The following is an 18,744-nucleotide window of genomic DNA, read 5'->3' on the forward strand; positions in this document are numbered from 1 at the left end:
GATTATGTCTGAGAGCTCCGCACATCTGATAATGAAGTAGCTATTGGGCAAGTAGCATTACAAGCAGAAATGATGTCCTTTTACTCCTCACTTTATGCAGCGCAACAGGCTGCTAGCTCTCCTGACCTGTCTGCCTTTTTTTTCTCTATCCAGCTAACATAGTAGGATGAGGGCCATCACAGTTACTTGGAGGAACCCTTCTCAGAGGAAGAGGTGATTAGGGTAATCCGCACTATGCTGGGGGACAAGGCCCTCGGATTGGACAGACTGACTGCCAATTTTTATAAAGAATGCGACCCATTGCTTGTGCTTCATCTCTTTAAAATGTATGAAAAGTCCTTGGAGCTAGGCTTGCTTCCCCCCTCTCTCCAAGAGGCTCTTATCATTACGATTCTCAAACCCGACAAGGACCCGCTGCTGTGCGAATCATATAGACCACTTTCAATGATAAATCTAGATAATATAATTCTGGCCAAACTTATTGCTGCCATATTGCTCCCGCTGCGGCCCATCATATTTCGGTCTGATCAGTGCGGCTTCATCCCCGGTAGGGCCACATCGCACAATCTGCGTACCATCTTTGCGACAATGCAATAAATAGAGCTGTCTCTTCCTGCAGTCATAATTTTTCTCAATGCCACTAAATCTTTCAATACTTTAGAATGGCCATATCTTTTTGAACTCTTCTCCCACCTGGGTATTAGCACTATGTTTCTTAAATTGATTGCCCTGATGTACTCCTCACCGACGGCAAGACTTCGGATTAAGGAGGTGATCACTCCACCCCTCTCAGTGCACCAGGGCACTCGACGAGGGTGTCCGCTGTCACCCCTTCGTTTTGCAAATACCATGGAGCCCCTTGGCAGCCTGGTTATGACAGCATCAAGCAAATCGCAACATAGCATTTGCCACTAGAGTGATCCTGGTATCCTTGCATGCGGATGAGTTGACCTGGTATGTAAAGCGCCCGGTAGAAAACATGGACCCCCCTCATTAAGGAGATCACTACATTCAGCGACCTATCGGGGATAGCCACTAACTGAGGGAAATCCATAATATTCCCATTAACCACAGACACTGAGCGGTTTGAGTCTGAATACCCGATCAGCTGGGCAGATGGCCAGTTAAATATTTAGGAATCTGGCTCAGTCGCAACACTGAGGAGCTCTGGAGACACAATTCTGGCAAACTTATGGACTGGTTGGAGAACCGACTGAGTCGCTGGTGTGCATGACCGCTATCTATCACCAGGCAACTAGCAATAGCAAAGATGGTGATGTTCCCCAAATTCCTTTGCATGTTCGTCAACCTCCCGCATCCCCGTAGAACAGCTTTTAAACGTAGACTACTATCGAATTTGATAACTCTTACGTGGGCTGGCAAACAACACAGGGTATCCTGGAAGATCCTGACACTGCCCTTCAAACAAGGCGGGTTGGGAGCCCCTGATATGGAACTCTATTATTATTGTGCAGAGGCTCATTACGGAGTCCACTGGCTCTTTCTGACCCAATTCATGGCACATACCGCGCCAGAGCATGACCAGGCAGCCTGACACCACTACACATGGCCCTCTATCAGCCGCGAAGTGGGCCGCGTGCAATGGTAAACACAGTCGGATGAAAAGCTGTTTTCCCCCTCGTGCCACTCCTGTGGCACCCGGATTTACCATTTTCGGAGGACGTAGGGGTCTGCCAGAGACTTGGGAGGGCTCGGCTTAAGCACTATGGGAGATGCCTTCCCACAGGGACTATTCATAACGCCTGATAAGGTACTGGTGGAAGAGAACTCAGGAGTATTGGATAGAATGAAGTTTTACCAGGTCTATGCTGTGCTGCTAGCTTGTACAACCTCATTCCCGGTGGCTCCCCAGTGTTCCATGTCCTACAGGAGTTCCTGGGCAATCCATCACTGGGCAAACGTATTACCCGGCAATATATGCAGACATGCAACGTACTGCGCCAATTTACACTCCTGAGGCGTGACATGGATGGGAGGAGCTCCTAGGAGCTCCCATTGAGGAAGAAACTTGGAAATACTGCTGCACGCAGGCCAGAGCGCTGTCCCCCAACCATAAATTGAGGCTGAATCATTTTAAGTTTATACACAGACTCTATAGAAACCCGGTGTGGCTGCACAGTGTCGGTTTGCCAAGGTGCGACATTTTTGCACTTTGTATAGGAAAGCCTAGACATTGCACAATACTGGGGTAGCATCTTTGACGTGCTAGGAGTGATGTTGGAATGTGTGCTTGAATGCCCCCCCCCCGATGGTGTTGCTTGGATATGTGCGCTCTGTGCCTGTCACAGAGAGAATCCTGGCGGCTATGTTTTTTTGTTGGCCAAGCGCAGAATACAATTTGCTAGGATAGCCACAGAACCCACAGGTTAATGATTGGATTAGAGATGCGGCGCTCAGTCAGGAATTACTGTCTCAATACCGGGAGTTGATACCAGAGCAGGCACAATCCCAGGACATCTGTGAACCACTGAAAAAAGGTACCTTCATGCCTAACCCCCCCCCCCCCCCCCCCCCCCCCCCCAGGCTCGACCTGAGCCTACCCTGTCTGAATATCGGCTTGATAAAGCAGCTGGAGTGCACCATTAGCATGCGAATATATGATGTTACTTCGCGTACCGTTACTCCGAAGGTATTTACTTCGAAGTTTTTAATTCGCAAATACCTTTACTACGCATGATTTTAGTGCGCATGCTTTTACTTCGCAAATATATACAAATACATTTAAAATGCTTTTACTTTGCAGTTATTAATTACACATACTGTTACAATGCTTTATTGGTACTTTAAAACAAAAAAATATTTGTACTAGTTACCTATTCCCTGGCACGCACCCTGAACCCTAAAAATACCCCCTACACCCCAAATACCTATCTCACCCTGACCCCTAAAAATATCCCAGCACCCCAAAACCCTAACCCCTAAAAAGTACCCCAAAACCTAAAGGCACCCTGAACCCCAAAAATACCCCAGCACCCCAAAACCTTAAACTCACCCTGACCCCTAAAAAAGCCCCAGTACCCCAAATCCTAAGCGCACCCTGAACCCTAAAATTACCCCCTACACCCCAAAATCCTAACCCACCCTGAGCCCTAAAATTACCCCAGCACCCCAAAACCTTAAACGCACCCTGAACCCTAAAAAAAACCGTACACCCCAAACTCCTAACCCACCCTGACCCCTAAAATTACCCCAGCATCTCAAAACCTAAATGCACCCTGAACCCCAAAAATACCCCAAAACCTTAAATGTACCCTAAACCCTAAAAATACCCCCTACACCCCAAAACCCTAACCCACAATGACCCCTAAAAATACCCCTGTACCCCAAAACTTTAATTTGCACAGTAACTCCGTTATGCGTAGTAAGTGCATGCTAAGTAATGGAACATGCGTAGTAAATGCATGCAAAGTAATGGTATCTGCGAACAAAAATATGCGTAGTAATGGTAATACGAAGAAATGACCGAGTAGTAAAGGTAGAATACCTAAGCGCGCTGACCGAGGCGGCACCTGTGGCCTACAACACTGCTCACTCTGGAAGCCAGTTATCTCTTTCCTCCTTCATCCCCTCACTTTTCCTGTCTCCTTCTGGCTATGTTCTGTTCTTCTTTTCTTTGTATTGGTGTCTTAAATGAATGGCGCAGCTGATCATCTGTGCACACTGGGACTCTTGGTTGCTGCATGCAGCTTTGCAACGCATTATAGTATCAGTGTTACCCATGCACCTTGAGTGACGTGCAACCCTTGATGGAGCTGCTCCAGTGTAGTCAAATCAACAAATGTCAAACTGTGTGTATTTCTTGTATTCATAACTTTGAACACATAAACAATAAAAAATAAATAAAAGGTTTCTCCATTCTATTGTATCCAGTTTTTCCATCAACATTTCTGTCCATCTTCTCCACTGTCCACGTTTGTGCTTGCTACAACTGATTTCCTAAAAAGACTGGACTGAAAGATAACATGACTGATCGGAATTTACAAGATTTCAAACCTTCTAGGAGAGGTAAAAAAGATAAATGGAGAAAACTGGTCCCAAACCTTAGGGTGGGAGAAAAGGTTTAGCTTTCAGGTTCTTGCCTATTAGAAAATTGCCAATCCGCTTTCGTTCTCGAATTTTTGGTCCCTTTGTAATAATCAACAACATGGATCCTGTTGCATGTTGGCTCATTCTCCACAAATCTTGGAAGATTCACCCTACCTTTCATTTCTCCCAATTGAAGCCTTTTGTATCCAATCCTTTTCGTCCGAGTTTTCGTATTTCTACTGTTAAGGTAGACAGAGCACCAAAATACGCAGATGGCAGGATCTGTGATTTCTGTCGTTTCAGTGACTGATTGCAAATTTTAATTCTTGGAAAGGCTATTGTGCTAGAGGGTAGTTCCTGGGTTCATGCCTCTTCTGTCCATGCTGCCAGATTGGTCAGTCATTGTTATAGTCTTTCCCAACAAGCCTGAGAACCACAGTACCTTGCGAGGTCCTGTGTTTTCCGGGGCTCATGGGATGCCACATAAACAGTTGCATGCTGTTTGTTTAACTCAACTTAGGTTACCTTCCCTTGTGCTCCAGGGTTCCTGGCTGCTACTCTTGCAGCTCCAAAATGGCAATCCCATCTCAGATTTACAGCTGCCTTTTACAGCTGCTCCACAGCTAGTCCACTTCCGGTTTTTGTTATCTTTTCTTTTCATTTTAAATCATGATGTTTCTTCCTTGGTTCCTTCTTAATTTTTTTAATCCTTTGTATGTACTGTCATGTGATATTTTGATTACATTTCCTTTTCCTTTCTGATATATCAAGGCTTCAGTCTGATTGGAGGGTGCATCGCAACAAAGCCTTGTTCCTTCACTTGTGTCCTCGTTCCCTTTACTTGCTGATCCAGACTCTTCGCACCTGAAAACACCAGTATTGAATTCTAGATTCCTGGTTTTCTTCAATTCTTTGAAGACTTCATCCAGCAAGGCATTATTTTACACCTTTGACTTTTTTTCTCCCGAGAAGGTGGCAGTTTCTCAAGGAAACTTTCCTATTACATATTCCAGTATGTAGTGACATTGTGGTTTCCAGAAATAGTTGCCTGCATGTAAGGCAGTGGAAGACCCGGACTACAGTAATGAACAGGCCTGAACACCCGGCCATCCTGATTGGCTTGGGCCAAGGAAGCCTGTTAGTCTACTAAGGCCGCCGGTAAGATCTCAACAATGCCGTCCTATAGTGCATAGGTGCAACGTCCCGTAAGACAACTGGTATTGGCTGAGCTCAAGGCAAGGCTGAGAGAAGAAAATATTTTCCCCCAAATGTCTCGACATGCTTAGATTTTCAGTCTGTGTTTTGATGCGGAGTTAAAAACATCGGGTCATTTGATATGGTCTATGGGCATATGTGACATAGCAATTGACCAAAGGGCCAGAAAGTGGTTTAGCCCAAGAGCGTGTCAGCGAGAACCTTGTTCAACGGCAGAAGACGTTTGATCAGTGCTTCACCAGGATGAAGTACCTCAGCGAACACATTCATTTTTTTATGTCCTTAGTGGGGAGGTGAAGGTCAAGATTCCGCAGCACTCCTGAGGACCATGGCAAAACAGGAGCATTCATTTGGTTGTTGTTAGCAAGGGGTACCCAATATTGTCAGGAACATGGGTAATAGACATACAAAATAACAATGTTCCCCTAGGATTTATTGAAAGCATCAGAAAGGAACTTTTCTAAATGTTTACTCCACTTTATAGACATGATAAATGTGAAGAACGCATACATATCAAAGTAGTAATTTTATGATTTCAATATATTATTAATATATGATAATGTAGACAGTTCAAAAGTTGTTTCCTCACATCTCTCTTATTTTCAGTCTGCTTGTTTGAACCAATTAGTTGAATGAATGAAAATAAGAACATTTCAGTCCCTCTGCTAGTAAAGTACAGCTCAATAAGGTACTGCACACAGATGACATTGTTTAGCTTCACTTAGGCATTTAAGTGGAGTCTAATCAAGGAATAGATGATTAAATTTCCCATCTCCTACAAATAAGTTCAAATTAAAAATCAAAGCTAATGGGTTTATCAATGAATTATAAAAAAAGATAACTTTGTTAGGTATGTGGGAAGTGTCCAGATGAAAATCGTGATTTAATTATTAATAATTATTGTGAAGAAATTGGTGCAAATTGACACATTGTTTAGCAATCTAGTAGTGCGATTTCACACAGTTGTTCTGGTTAGTTTTTATAAGGCAGTAGATTCTTAATTTTCCTAAAACATTTATGTAGTTATTTGTCAAGCTATACTATTGTAAATCACTGAATGTATCCAATATATGAAACTAGTCAATTTGAGCAAATGGACATTAAAACAAGGAACAAAAACTTGGATCTGTGGAGAAGTTCATACATTCAGTCCTTCCAACTTGAATTCGGATTTACCAGTCTCTAGGAAGGACACTTAGAATTACTGTGAAAGTGTCTCATCACGTAATGAATGCAAGTACAGTGTCCCTAAGCGAGGTAACTGTTAAGGAGGGCCACAGGGCAGCCAGGGGTCACTGGGCCACACTGTGGTGGTTGGGGCCTTTTTCTGCTGCTGCCCTGAGACCCAGCCTACTAAAAGCTCTGTGCAAGTGGGCCAAGCACTGTCCCTTAAGCACTTGTCTCTCAGAGTTAGCGTGGGTTGACCAGTCCAAGGCCCACAAGGGGGAAGTAAAGTGTCAATGTAGGCATAATACACACTACTCAACCCGCCCTCCAGCAACCATAATAAATCCGGTCCTGCCCAATATGGAGTTTTATGGAAAGTATTTATTACAGGCAACAGTTCAAATCTATCACAGTGAAATAATTAACATAATCCCTTGTAGAGCAACATCTATTGCTTTGGGAGAGTTCACTCGAGTTTGTCTAGGCCTACTCCCCTGTTCTGAAGTGCCTAGGTCAAAAATGAGGCGACTCTCCCACAGATGCAACCCCCTCTGCTCTAAGCTCTGTTCATTAAGGTTTTAGCACATGCATGCAAGTCTCTCACCCAGTTCTCAGATGTGACGTATCGCGTCTTGGGGGCCAATATATATGTTGGCAAAAAGAGTGAACAGTTGCAACGGCGACTGGGTACCCTTCCTGCCAATACAATGGTCCGCCCACCAAATGTAGGAGCGTGCAGACAATAATGAGGTGATAGCGGAGACTACTCTGTCCTCGCTGTGGCCTAACTTCTTAAACAGAGTAAGGAACGTCAGAGGATTGGCTATGTGTGCCCGCCCAATTTAAATGGGCGGACATCTAGCTGTGTTTTACTGCCCGCCATCACCAGAAAAACCATGGTGGAAAGTTGCAGAAACCCATTAAAAAGCCCCCCTAGCCATGGGACATAGCTCCCATGGCGAGGGGTGCATTTTTTTTTCAATTTTCAAAAACAAAATGCCATTTAGGGGTTTTGTTTTTGAAAATAAAAAAAGCTTAGCATATTTGCTGTATGGCTTCATCATGTTTGACAGACCCATACATCAAATTTATATTGCACCAACAGGAGCCAACTTGACAGCGGTTCCTGTGAATGCTAGAAATGTATGTCAGGCCAACATACATTTCGAAATATGTTTGTCAGGACCTCCGCCAAGGCGACAGTGTAAAATAATCTGTTCACTTGAAAGAGGATAGCCCGACCTCCAAAATATAAATCGGGCCATCGGTCTCCAAATCTTAATAAGCAACTGCTCGATTTATCTTTCCCAGACGGTAGCAGCAATGCTCCGGCGCGTGTTTCAGTGATTTCAGCACTGGGTCGGAAGTGCAACAGCCTGGCCTTGGGCAGAATACCTTTAGCGATACGGGAAGCTTCTATGGCTATGGAAGACCCCTTTAGCAGGAGTAGCAGTCCTGAGGGAGTTTCCCGATCTCCTCTGGAGGCAGGTCCGGAAGTCGAAGGCAGGCACGCGGCTTCCAGGCTCCTTGTGCTTCGTGGTGCACACTCGGGGTCATGGATGGCAGCCCAGAATCGAGCATGCTACCCCTTTCCTGGCAGATGGGGCGGGGTTCCAGTCAGTCCGCATGGTTCCTTGGGCGACAGCTAAGGCGAAGCACTAGTCTTAGGCTGGGATCCGGTCACCCAAAAGCAGAAACGTCCTAAAGCGGTGCTAACAGGCAACGGCCTCAACAATGTCACTGAGCGCCGGCCCAGGACGCACAGGCAAATGGCACTGCAGAGATCCCACAGCATAGTCCGTCCTGATGGACCTTCGGACTCTCACCTCGCTCACCAGGACTCTCATCCCCAGATACCCGCTTGGCCTTGCTCCCTCCAGGCTCTCCTCCTCTTCACAGGGCACACTGGTCTTGGCAGACAGAGAGGTGCTCCAAGCTCAGGGCAAGTGCTCTGGGCTTCCGAAGCAGTGTCCCCCTGTCCAGTTGGAACACCAGCAAACCTCCTCCCTGGTTGCAGTAGCTCGGGGTCATCTTGTCACAGTTTTGAACAAGTTGGTTTGTCATCTTCCACTTTTATATAGTCTCTACGGACACAAATGTGACTCTCTAATGACATATGCCTCACAAAGGTTCAAAGGATTAAGCCTCCCATCTTTCATGATTATCTTTTCCTGTAGTGTGTACCTTAATCAGTTCCTTCAAAAGAAGAGAGTTACCCAGAAAACCAGAATGGACTGGGTTATAATAAACAAGAAAAAAAGGGGGGATACCTTTCTGTGCTCTTCAATCAATTATTAAAATGTAAGCACTTAGCAGATAAACATAGACCACTTATAACCAAACATGTAAGGATATCTATAAACCAAAACTCTATAAGATGCTCTTTATACTCATGTTTATTGATAGAAATAATTTTTTTTGATAAAAATTGTACATTATACAATTAGACGCGGCCTCTATTCAATATTAAAACCTACACATATCATTACAGAATAAAAATCATCACATACATTTATTGCACAAAATTCTTTACAAAAGACATCCTATTCAATACAATGTTGTCCAAAAATCACAATAATCTTTAAAAAACAATTATGAACATTATTTTTTTTAAAAATCAGTTCCACCATCTACCATAAACACTGCTATGGCTTCCAATTCCAACACCCTATCTGAATCATAAGACACCTTTGATGTGCACAAGGGATGCTAGGCTCCCCTCCCCTTGTAGCTCTCCCATATTCCCAGGAATGTCAACAATCCAGATCTCCTGCCTGAGTCTGCAGCCTACGGCTCCAACTTGGAATTTTCTAAGCGCTTGCCTTCCCAAAATGGAACCCACTGGCCTCCATGGTATGTATTCTCACAGGCAGACATACTTGCAGTCTTTATTGCATGCGTCACAGCGCTTCATTCCTCCCATGTAAGTTAAGGGAGTTGCAAATACAGCCATGGAACTTCAACCGAGTGTGTTCATAGGCTCCACTTCTACAACATGGGATACAGCCCACCCATATTACAGTTCACAAAACAGGTATGTTGCCACCACCGTGCTTGTATTCCGCAATTCTGGTAAAGGGCAGTAGCCTAACCCATTCTGAGGGAAATGCTTTTGGTGCTCTCCTGGTCTATGGAAAGCTGCAGTCCCTCAAGGAAGGACTCAGTCGTGGCAAGCACATATGACCCGTGAATGTCGCATGACCAATTTGGTAACCAGGGTTCCAGTTCTACATGCTGCTGGTATACTCTGGTGCACATCCAGTACCGTGCAGAGGGGCCTGTTCAGCTCAAAACTACAAAAATTAAAATATTAATTTAATGCGAATTTTGAGCTTTCCCTAGCAGAATTAGACCTTGCTCAAGATTAAGTACTAAACGTAAGGTCGCAGGAGAGGTCTTGCGCCACCCTCAGAATCCCCGGAGGTGGCATACAAAGGACTACTATACGATTACGTATTGGACGATGTGTCTATATTGCTGTGTAACGAGTTGGAAATGTGGGGGTGGTTGGGAGAAGCATGGGAACGGGGGAAGATGTGCTGATGATGACGTGCTGTATTGTTGAGTTTTATTAAAATGCAAATAAAAATGTTTAAAAAAAAAAAGATGAAGTACTAAATAAGCAAATTAAACCATTTTGAAAACCAGAGTAACACAAATGTGCAAATTAAATGTACCCATTTCAAGGGTCTTTTCTTTTATTTAAAAATTAGCAACCCCTCACTATCCTCAGGCATAGGAAACAACTATATATCATGATTTTTTTTCTTATTTGCATTTAAGGTGCCTTCCCTTGGATGTACACTTAGTAAACTGCATCAAAGTTTCTTATTTTGAAGACAATTGTAAACTGTTTGGACCTAGGACCCATGGCTCTTGACGATGTCCCATCTGTTTGTTCTTTATTTGACGACCTTTTGAAGCAAATCTGTACGCGAAATACTGTTGGCCAAATATTTGGAATGCCAAAACAGTAAAGGTGTTATTAGTTTCTCTTATCAATTTTGGTTCCATAAACTGTTTTCAAATATTGCAGTGTTTTATGAATCAACAGTGATTATGTATTTTCATCATCAATTTGAGTGGTAAACTCATAGATATGTTAGCCTGCTAGGAAAGACCGACATCAAGTTTACATAAAAGTTGAAAATTGCATGGGAACTCTGAAGACCGTGTGAGAAATAAGAGTATATTTACCAAAGAAATAACCACATTAGCAGACCGCATGTCATAGGGGGAGATAGTTTTGCCCTCAGACGCTGGTAGTTGCAGGAAGGATATACAAGGGGTTGGCAGTCACAATGAGCACCAAGTAGATCGATACTGCTGGTAAAGTTATGCAGAGGGGAAGCACCAATCAAAAGGGGGAATACACATCAATGTTCCTGAACATCGAAGTCATTATATTGTCACACACCACAGTTCACCACTACATCCAGAAACATCTATATTGACAAACCTACATTGACTGAGGTTAGGACATTGGGGCTACGGTTAAAGTCATGGCTTGGAGCGAGGGAAGAGTTATAAGGTTTCAGCTAGGTTTAGACTTATGTACATGGTTAAATTAAGATTTTGAATTAGGCGTAGAGTTCTTTTTTTGTATAATTTTAGAGATACGAATAAGATACCTTTTGTTTTAGGTTAGAGTTAGAGTTCGAATAAGGTGAAGGTTTATGGAACGGGTTAGACAGCGTTATGGTAAGAGTCAGGTTTAGGAGGAAGCATTAGGGTTTGAGCAATGGGTAGTAGTATTAGGATTATCACTGATGCAGATGTACTACTGACATGATGGTGTAGTTTCTAATAAGCAGCTTTTAAATGTAGCAGTAGATTATATGCAGTACCGTTCTATTCAGCAGTACACTTTGTCCTGACATACAAAAGCAATTGGTCTTGGTCAAAACATCACATGGTAGCGACTGGGCCAGCGCAAGCAAGATGACATCAGGAAAGCTGTTAATGGGAGAATTCCAGGGAGGGGCGGCTGAATGTAGGTCAGTGGCTTCCCTCAGCAGTGTATCAAAGGAAGTGTAGTAAGTCTACAGCAAGACTTTTCCAAAATGATTTCAACAGGGATGGCTAACCCAGTGAGGCTTTTATGTACAGTCAACAACAGGATATCACAAGTAAGAAGTCATCTGGAGTGGCATTGTATCAACTACAGGAAGTAACAGACAGGCTGCTACAGGAAGTAGATTTACTGTCAGTTGTATCCTTTGGAGGATGCCACACGTCACAGATAGGATGTTGACACAACAAAGACGGAAAATATAGCCTGCGATATGTTAAAGTAAAAGGTCAGTTACCATCATTAGCAGAACATCGGAGGGCAGGAGGTGGCAGAGAGACAGCGCTTTATCGTTGATTTCCTCCTGACCAAGTAGAATCTCCGAATGCAATTCTACGCAATCGATGAAAGCAGCCATCTCTGTGATGAGGGCATTCACAGCACAAGCTGCAAGAAGAAACAAAGGTTGGTAAGATGTATAGGTAGGAAGGGAAAGAGGGACGTTTGGATGGACAGAAACAAAGCAAAGAAGTATGTAAAAAAAGACATTGAGACGGGATATGGAATGGAACAGGGAGAGCACATAAATGGGAACAAGGAGAGCAGTGAAAAACTAGACCAGGGGAAGGGGAGCTATTGAATGAGAAAAACGTTCCTATCTCCAAGGCGACTTACACCCCATCCAACAGGTTTTTATTAATTCAACTGAAAATGCACATCTAATTTGATATAGCTGTGGGAGAGCAGTCCGTTCTGGACATCACTGCTTCACACCAGTGCCCTAAAACATTAAAAATGGCGTTGTGGAGAGAGGACAAATTACTCCTCTAAGTGGCACCCACTGGTGACGTTGCCATCTCGTGAAGAAACCGTGTAAGTGATGAGCAGAGTTGTACCAGTTTCCTACCCTTTCTCTTTACAGTGATTCCTGCTGGCTTAGGATGGGAGTGGACTGCCTTCAGAGCCACACCTCTTGGGAGGCACTGGGACACTGTAGAAGATGGCGATACTATATGAGATCCCAATTCGCCGTGGTCTCTATTCCTAAAACGTTTAAGTGTCAAAAATATACTTTTTTACATGGGCTCAAAATGCACTCGACCATATAAGCTAGATACTCACCGCCCACTGCCTCACTGGCAAAGACGGGCAGGATTGTAGCACTGTGCAGGCTCAGTTCACTCACTGCTGTCTCACAATCCTTCGGTAGGACAAAGACATCACCCGGTGAAAGGCAGTAAAGGGAGACGCTGCGTCGCAGAAGAGACAGGGCGTGCAGCACCAGATTCTGTCTCTGCCCTGAGAAACCCACATCGAAATTTCGGAAAAGAATCTCATCAATCAGATGAGAGAAATCGTTTACCAGACGAGAAAGAAATACGCCCTGTAAGAGACGATACATGAACATTTAAAATGCAAACACGAGAACCCTCATTACCCGTTAGAAACAAACAAACAAACACACACATCAACAATCAGGTACTACAGCAATATTAATTATTAAATAGCTAAAAGAACACGTTACTTACTTTGGTTAACACCTTTTCTAGTAAAAAATATCTAACTGCAGATTCCTCACCTGTTGAATACCTCCCGGCGTCAGACTGGATATGAACAATTGTGCATAGCAATTCCCTCCAGCGCCAGCAGGTGGAGTTATGCGGACTTGTGCCACTCTGTCTTGCGCGGTTGTGATGCTGGAAACAGAATATATACATATATGTCACCTGCCTGCGCTGGTGAAATCTTCTTTCTGTACTCCTGTGAGGACATGAGGTGTAGTATTTGGTGTGGATTTGTGAATGCACCATGTAAAACACTACAAACCCCCTTAGGACCAGTCAGGTTTAGTTTGTTAAAGCGTAACTCAACCCTGGGTAGCTGTGACTTTGAGGAATCAGGCTTAAACAAAAGAACAAGAGTAAAGGATTTATACAGCACCAAAACAATTGAAGAAGAAATAATCTTGATATTCAATAATTTCAACACCAATTTATAAATATAAAGTATATTTGTAGATATTTATGAATATCAAAATGAAAAAGATACACCAGAGGATTTTAGAGATCTAGATTTTACAAGAAGCAAGAAACCAGGACTTTTCAATTAACAGCGAACAAGCATTGGCAAATTCAAACCATTTTTTTTCAAGGAAAACTTTTGCAGGTTACTAAGCTGCTTATTAGGATTACTCCGGGAGACTTATTCTGGCCGGGAGTCAGTCAAGGGGTCCAGCAAAATCCAACAAAACAGTTATCCCTTCAAGAAAATCAGTATTCAGTCCAGTTCCAGCATTAGTGGCTTGTTGCCATTGACTTGCATAAAGTGTTTCTGATGCAGGGGCTACAGGATGCTGAAGTTGGTCAAGGATATCGAAGATCCTGTGCAGTCGATGGAAGTCTTCCTGGGGCTACTCCTTGGTGTATGATCCTGGTGAGGTGATTCTGGCCACAATGGTCAACACCCCACAAAGTCCTCTACGGGTCATCAGAAGTCCAGTCACAGCTGGGCTACCAGTCACATGGCACATCGATTTAAGCGGCTTCCTTCTTTTGTCTGTATCTCTCCTTCTGGGAATTCCAACTGCACTCCTATGACTCTCACGGGTCCAGCAGACTCTGGTACAACTTTGAAGCATCCGGTCTGTGGTCCTTGAGCTGCCCTGGGGCAGGGAGCGGCGATCTGGGATACCAACTGTTTTCCAGCAGGCATTTTCAGCTTTTGTGGCCCTGTGCTGGAAAAAGAAAGTCAGTCAACTGACTCTTGGAGTCTCTGATTCTGCCTGGGCTCAGGAGACCGCTTTTCCATGAGCAGGACACAGCAGGCATAGTCCTTTCATTCGCTAGCCTAGGGAGCAGTAGGTGCAGTCCAACTTCGGTTCAGCCTGTTTGCTAGTTCCAGGGTCAGCAGGGCAGTCTTTCGGTTCTCTTCATCCAGTAAAGCGACATCAGAGTTCTGGATGCCAGTGTTGCCCATTTTAATCCCAGAAAGTGCTCTCAGGGCAGGTCATTGTCATGAGTCAACAGGCTAATATGTTCCCTCCCGCCTGATGACAACTTCCTGTGAAGGGTGGCATCTAGCTTTCCCAGAGTGCTCTATTCTGCCACTCCTAAGATGTCCGGCCCTCTCAATAGCCCACCCTAGTGACTACCTGTGGGCAATATGCCGATGGAAAAATCAGTTTGGTCAATGTTCTCTATCTGTCCTCGCTGCCAGTCTGTTAACCTAAACAATAGAGCAGCCCCTCTTGTGTTTGTGCACTACTTCTCCTTCAAAGATGAATTACACTTTGCAGCGCATCTTTTGGGCCAACACCACAAGGCTTTCTGCCAGGATGAGGTAGCATCTCCTCCAGTTGAAGCCTCTATTGTTAACATGTCTCCCCATGATGGCAGAGGGATGTCTCATGGCAAGCCTCAGAAAATGGCTACTGAAAAACTGGACAACAGAGTGGCAACTTCCAAAAAATAGCAAGTGGCAACTAGTTACATTCATTTTGACTTAGACGGGGTGTGGCCAAGCAGCATGGCTGACAGGATGTGAGCTCCCGGCAGAGCAGCTTAGAAATCCTGTAATACATCCTTTCCTGGGGATCTCGGACCAAGCTAACGGGGTCCACGAGTCCCGGCGACCTAGGGGCACATCCCGTTCTGGGGTTTGCCCGTCCGGTGGACGGCGGTGGCAGCCCGGGCTGCGGGACAGCTGGGCCGGAATCACGAGAAACCGGGGTTGCGGCCAGCTCCAGGGGGGCAGGGGCGGCCCGCGATCTCGGTGCCCTTTGCGGCCGGTTCTGGAGGAAGCGGGACAGTAGGGGAGGCGCCCATTGCCATTGCGGGCCTTCCGTGAAGTGTGGACCTCCTGGGCCCCGTCGGGGGGGCGAACGGCGAGACCGAGGCGGGGACCTGCACCGGGGCGGCGGATGGCAGCCGGCGCTCCCGGTGCCCATCGAGACTGGGCCAACAGTGCAGTGTCACAGCAAGGGAGGCGCCCACTGCCATCGGGGACCTCCTGAAAAGTGGGGTGCTCCTGCGACCCTTCCAGGCCCCGCGGTAGGCGGACGGCGAGACCGAGGCGGCAGCCTGCACCGGGGCGGCTCGCGCTCCTGGCACCCTTCGAGTCCGGCCCACCAGAGAAGTGTACCAGTCAGGGAGACACCAACTGCCATTGGGGGCCTCCCGTGAAGCGAGGAGCTTCGGAGGCCCGATCGGGGCCGGCGGAGGACACGCACGGTACGGGACCTGCACTATTGCGGCAGGGGTGGCCTGCGATCTCTGCCCCCTTTGAAACCGGCCCTTAAACGAATCTAGCCAGCGGGGGAGGCGCCCACTGCCATCAGGGGGCCTCCCAGGAGGCGTGGACATCCCGCAGACCGCCAGGATACTGCAGGTACATGCCCGATGTGACGGGCCGGGACTGCGGCCTACACCGGCGGGGCGGAGGCGGCCCGCGATCTAGGTGCCCCTTGCGTCCGGCCCTAGGAGAGACAGCGGACAGCGAGGGAGGCACCCACTGTGTTTAGGGTGACCAACCGTCCCTAAATTTCACGGACAGTCCGTAATTTCGGCCGTCTGTCCGTTGTCCGTGAAGGAATCTCTAACGGACGCCATTTGTCCGTTATTTTAACAGGGCACCGGTTGCTCCACCCTAAAGCCGGCACAGCTTGCACCCACCTCCCTTCTTCACTCGATGCTGCACCAAAGCTCCTCAGATAGTCAGCAGCAATGGAGAGGCACAGCGGGGTGGCAACCCTCACACCTCCAGCCCTTGATGACCTCTTAAGAGGTGCTTCGAAGGTGACTGAGCGAGGGGCTGCAGCTTCAGGAGCGGAGACATCTATTCACATGCAAACAGCCCTGAATGTGTCATGTCTCTGCTATTTAGAGGGGGGCTCACACGTTCCATTTCTACCCAGGGCCCCAAACTTCCGAGACTCGGCCAGATTACACCCCTGATTACACCGAGGCTGCACGTGGTTCTCTTCACAGAGCGTAATTACTGTCACTAAATTGTAAGCAAACCTCGGTTCTTCTAACATGCAGTCTATAATGTAAGAAAATAAAGAAATGGCACAAACGTACCCACACTGATTAACAAAGTATGGAGGACAATCAGTTCAATCAGTTCTCTTAGAGTATCTTCTGTAAGTACTGTACATCACAGTGGGGGATGGCATTTTGGACAGAGAGCCTGTCTTCTCGTTGTCTTGTGCAGGAGGGGGTGAGGAGCCCAAGATGATACTAGAATACTGCATGCCCACCCCTGTGCCCACACTGGTGGATCCTGTTCCCTCTCCTGTGATGGCTCCTGCCCTCCCCTCAGTGATGGCTCCTGTACCCCCATGTGGTGGCTCCAGTCCACCCCCGCCTGTGATGGCCCCTGTCCCCCCATGTTGTGGCTCCAGTCCACCCCCGCCTGTGATGGCCCCTGCCCCCCATGTTGTGGCTCCAGTCCACCCCCGCCTGTGATGGCCCCTGTCCCCCCCCATGTGGTGGCTCCTGCCCCCGCGTCTGTGATGGCTCCTGTCCCCCCCTGTGGTGGCTCCTGCCCCCCCGCGCCTGTGATGGCTCCTGTCCCCCCCTGTGGTGGCTCCTGCCCCCCCGCGCCTGTGATGGCTCCTGCCCTCCCCTCAGTGATGGCTCCTGTCCCCCCATGTGGTGGCTCCAGTCCACCCCCGCCTGTGATGGCCCCTGTCCCCCCATGTTGTGGCTCCAGTCCACCCCCGCCTGTGATGGCCCCTGTCCCCTATGTTGTGGCTCCAGTCCACCCCCGCCTGTGATGGCCCCTGTCCCCCCCATGTGGTGGCTCCTGCCCCCCGCGCCTGTGATGGCTCCTGTCCCCCCCTGTGGTGGCTCCTGCCCCCCGCGCCTGTGATGGCTCCTGTCCCCCCCTGTGGTGGCTCCTGCACCCCCGCGCCTGTGATGGCTCCTGCCCTCCCCTCAGTGATGGCTCCTGTCCCCCCCATGTGGTGGCTCCAGTCCACCCCCACCTGTGATGGCTCTTGTCCCCCCCTGTGGTGGATCATGTCTCCGCCCTGGGTGGCTTCTGTCCCAGTCCTGGAACGGCCCCTGCAGCGAGGGTGAAGTTCTTGATGGGCCTCTTCTCAAAAGGGCTCAGCTCAAAATAATATGGAAAGGTCGGCGAGTAAGTAAGTGAAGGGATGGGTGAATGGCTGGATGAATTATTGAAAGGGTGAATGGATGAATGAAAGATTGAATAAATGGATAATGAGAGAGGATGGATGGATTGATGAGTGAGGGGAAGGATGGAGAGAAAATGTAAATAGCGTGATGTATGGGTGGAAGGGTAGCTGGATGATGGATGAGGGGAAAGAAGGATGAGGAGAAGGATGGATGGATGGAGGGGAAGGATGGATGGATGGAGGGGAAGGATGGATGGATGGAGGGGAAGGATGGATGGATGGAGGGGAAGGATGGATGGATGGAGGGGAAGGATGGATGGATGAGGGGAAGGATGGATGGATGGATGAGAAGAATGGATGGATGGATAGATGGATGGATGGATGGAGGGGAAGGATGGATGGATGAGATGGATGGATGGATGATGGGTGGGTGGGTGGGTGAAAGGATGGATGGAGAGTCGGTGGGTGAAAGGATGGATGGATGATGAGGGGAAGGAAGGATGACGAGGGGAAGGTCGGATGGATGGATGGGTGGGTGAAAGGATGGATGGATGATGAGTGGGTGGGTGAAAGGATGGATGGATGATGAGTGGGTGGGTGAAAGGATGGATGGATGAGTGGGTGGGTGAAAGGATGGATGGATGAGTGGGTGGGTGGATAGTGGGTGGGTGAAAAGATGGATCAGTGGATTGGATGGTGGGTGGGTGAAAGGATGGATGAGTGGGTGGGTGGATGGTGGGTGGATGGTTGGGTGGATGATGGGTGGGTAGGTGGATGAGTGAAATGATGGATGGATTGATAAGTGCAAGGGTGAATGAATGGACGTATGAGTGAAAGGGTGGATGTAAGGATGGATGAGTGAGTAAAAGGGAGGGTAGATGGACAAAAGGATGAATAGATGTTTGAAGGAGTGAAATGATAGATGGATGAGTGATAGGGTCCATTGATGGATTCATGAGGGGATGAGTAGATGGATGGGTGGGTGGGTGGGTGGATGGATGGAAGGAAGGATGGCTAAGTGAAAGGGTCGATGGAGAGAGAAAGGGAGGATGGATGGATGACTAAAATAGTGGATGGGTGGAAGGATTAGTAAGTGAAAGGATGGCTGGATTGGTGAAAGGGCAAATGGCTGAATGGATGAGTGAATGGATGGATGGGATGAAGA

The 18,744-nt window shown here is 47.1% G+C and overlaps 1 protein-coding gene across 2 annotated transcripts in view; it reads right to left on the bottom strand.

The window, feature by feature from the left end:
- GPAT2 (glycerol-3-phosphate acyltransferase 2, mitochondrial) overlaps positions 1-18,744 on the bottom strand; it is a 1,776,577-nt gene that overhangs the window by 490,200 nt on the left and 1,267,633 nt on the right. For both annotated transcript variants that reach the window (XM_086944751.1, XM_086944750.1), the window contains 2 exons: positions 12,563-12,824; positions 11,739-11,887 (listed from right to left, as the gene is read on the bottom strand). In XM_086944751.1, coding sequence (XP_086800877.1) covers positions 11,739-11,887; positions 12,563-12,824 — 411 coding nt within the window. The remainder of the gene's footprint in view (positions 1-11,738; positions 11,888-12,562; positions 12,825-18,744) is intronic.

The sequence above is a fragment of the Lissotriton vulgaris genome, chromosome 11, assembly GCF_964263255.1.
Source record: "Lissotriton vulgaris chromosome 11, aLisVul1.2, whole genome shotgun sequence".
NCBI lineage: Eukaryota > Metazoa > Chordata > Amphibia > Caudata > Salamandridae > Lissotriton > Lissotriton vulgaris.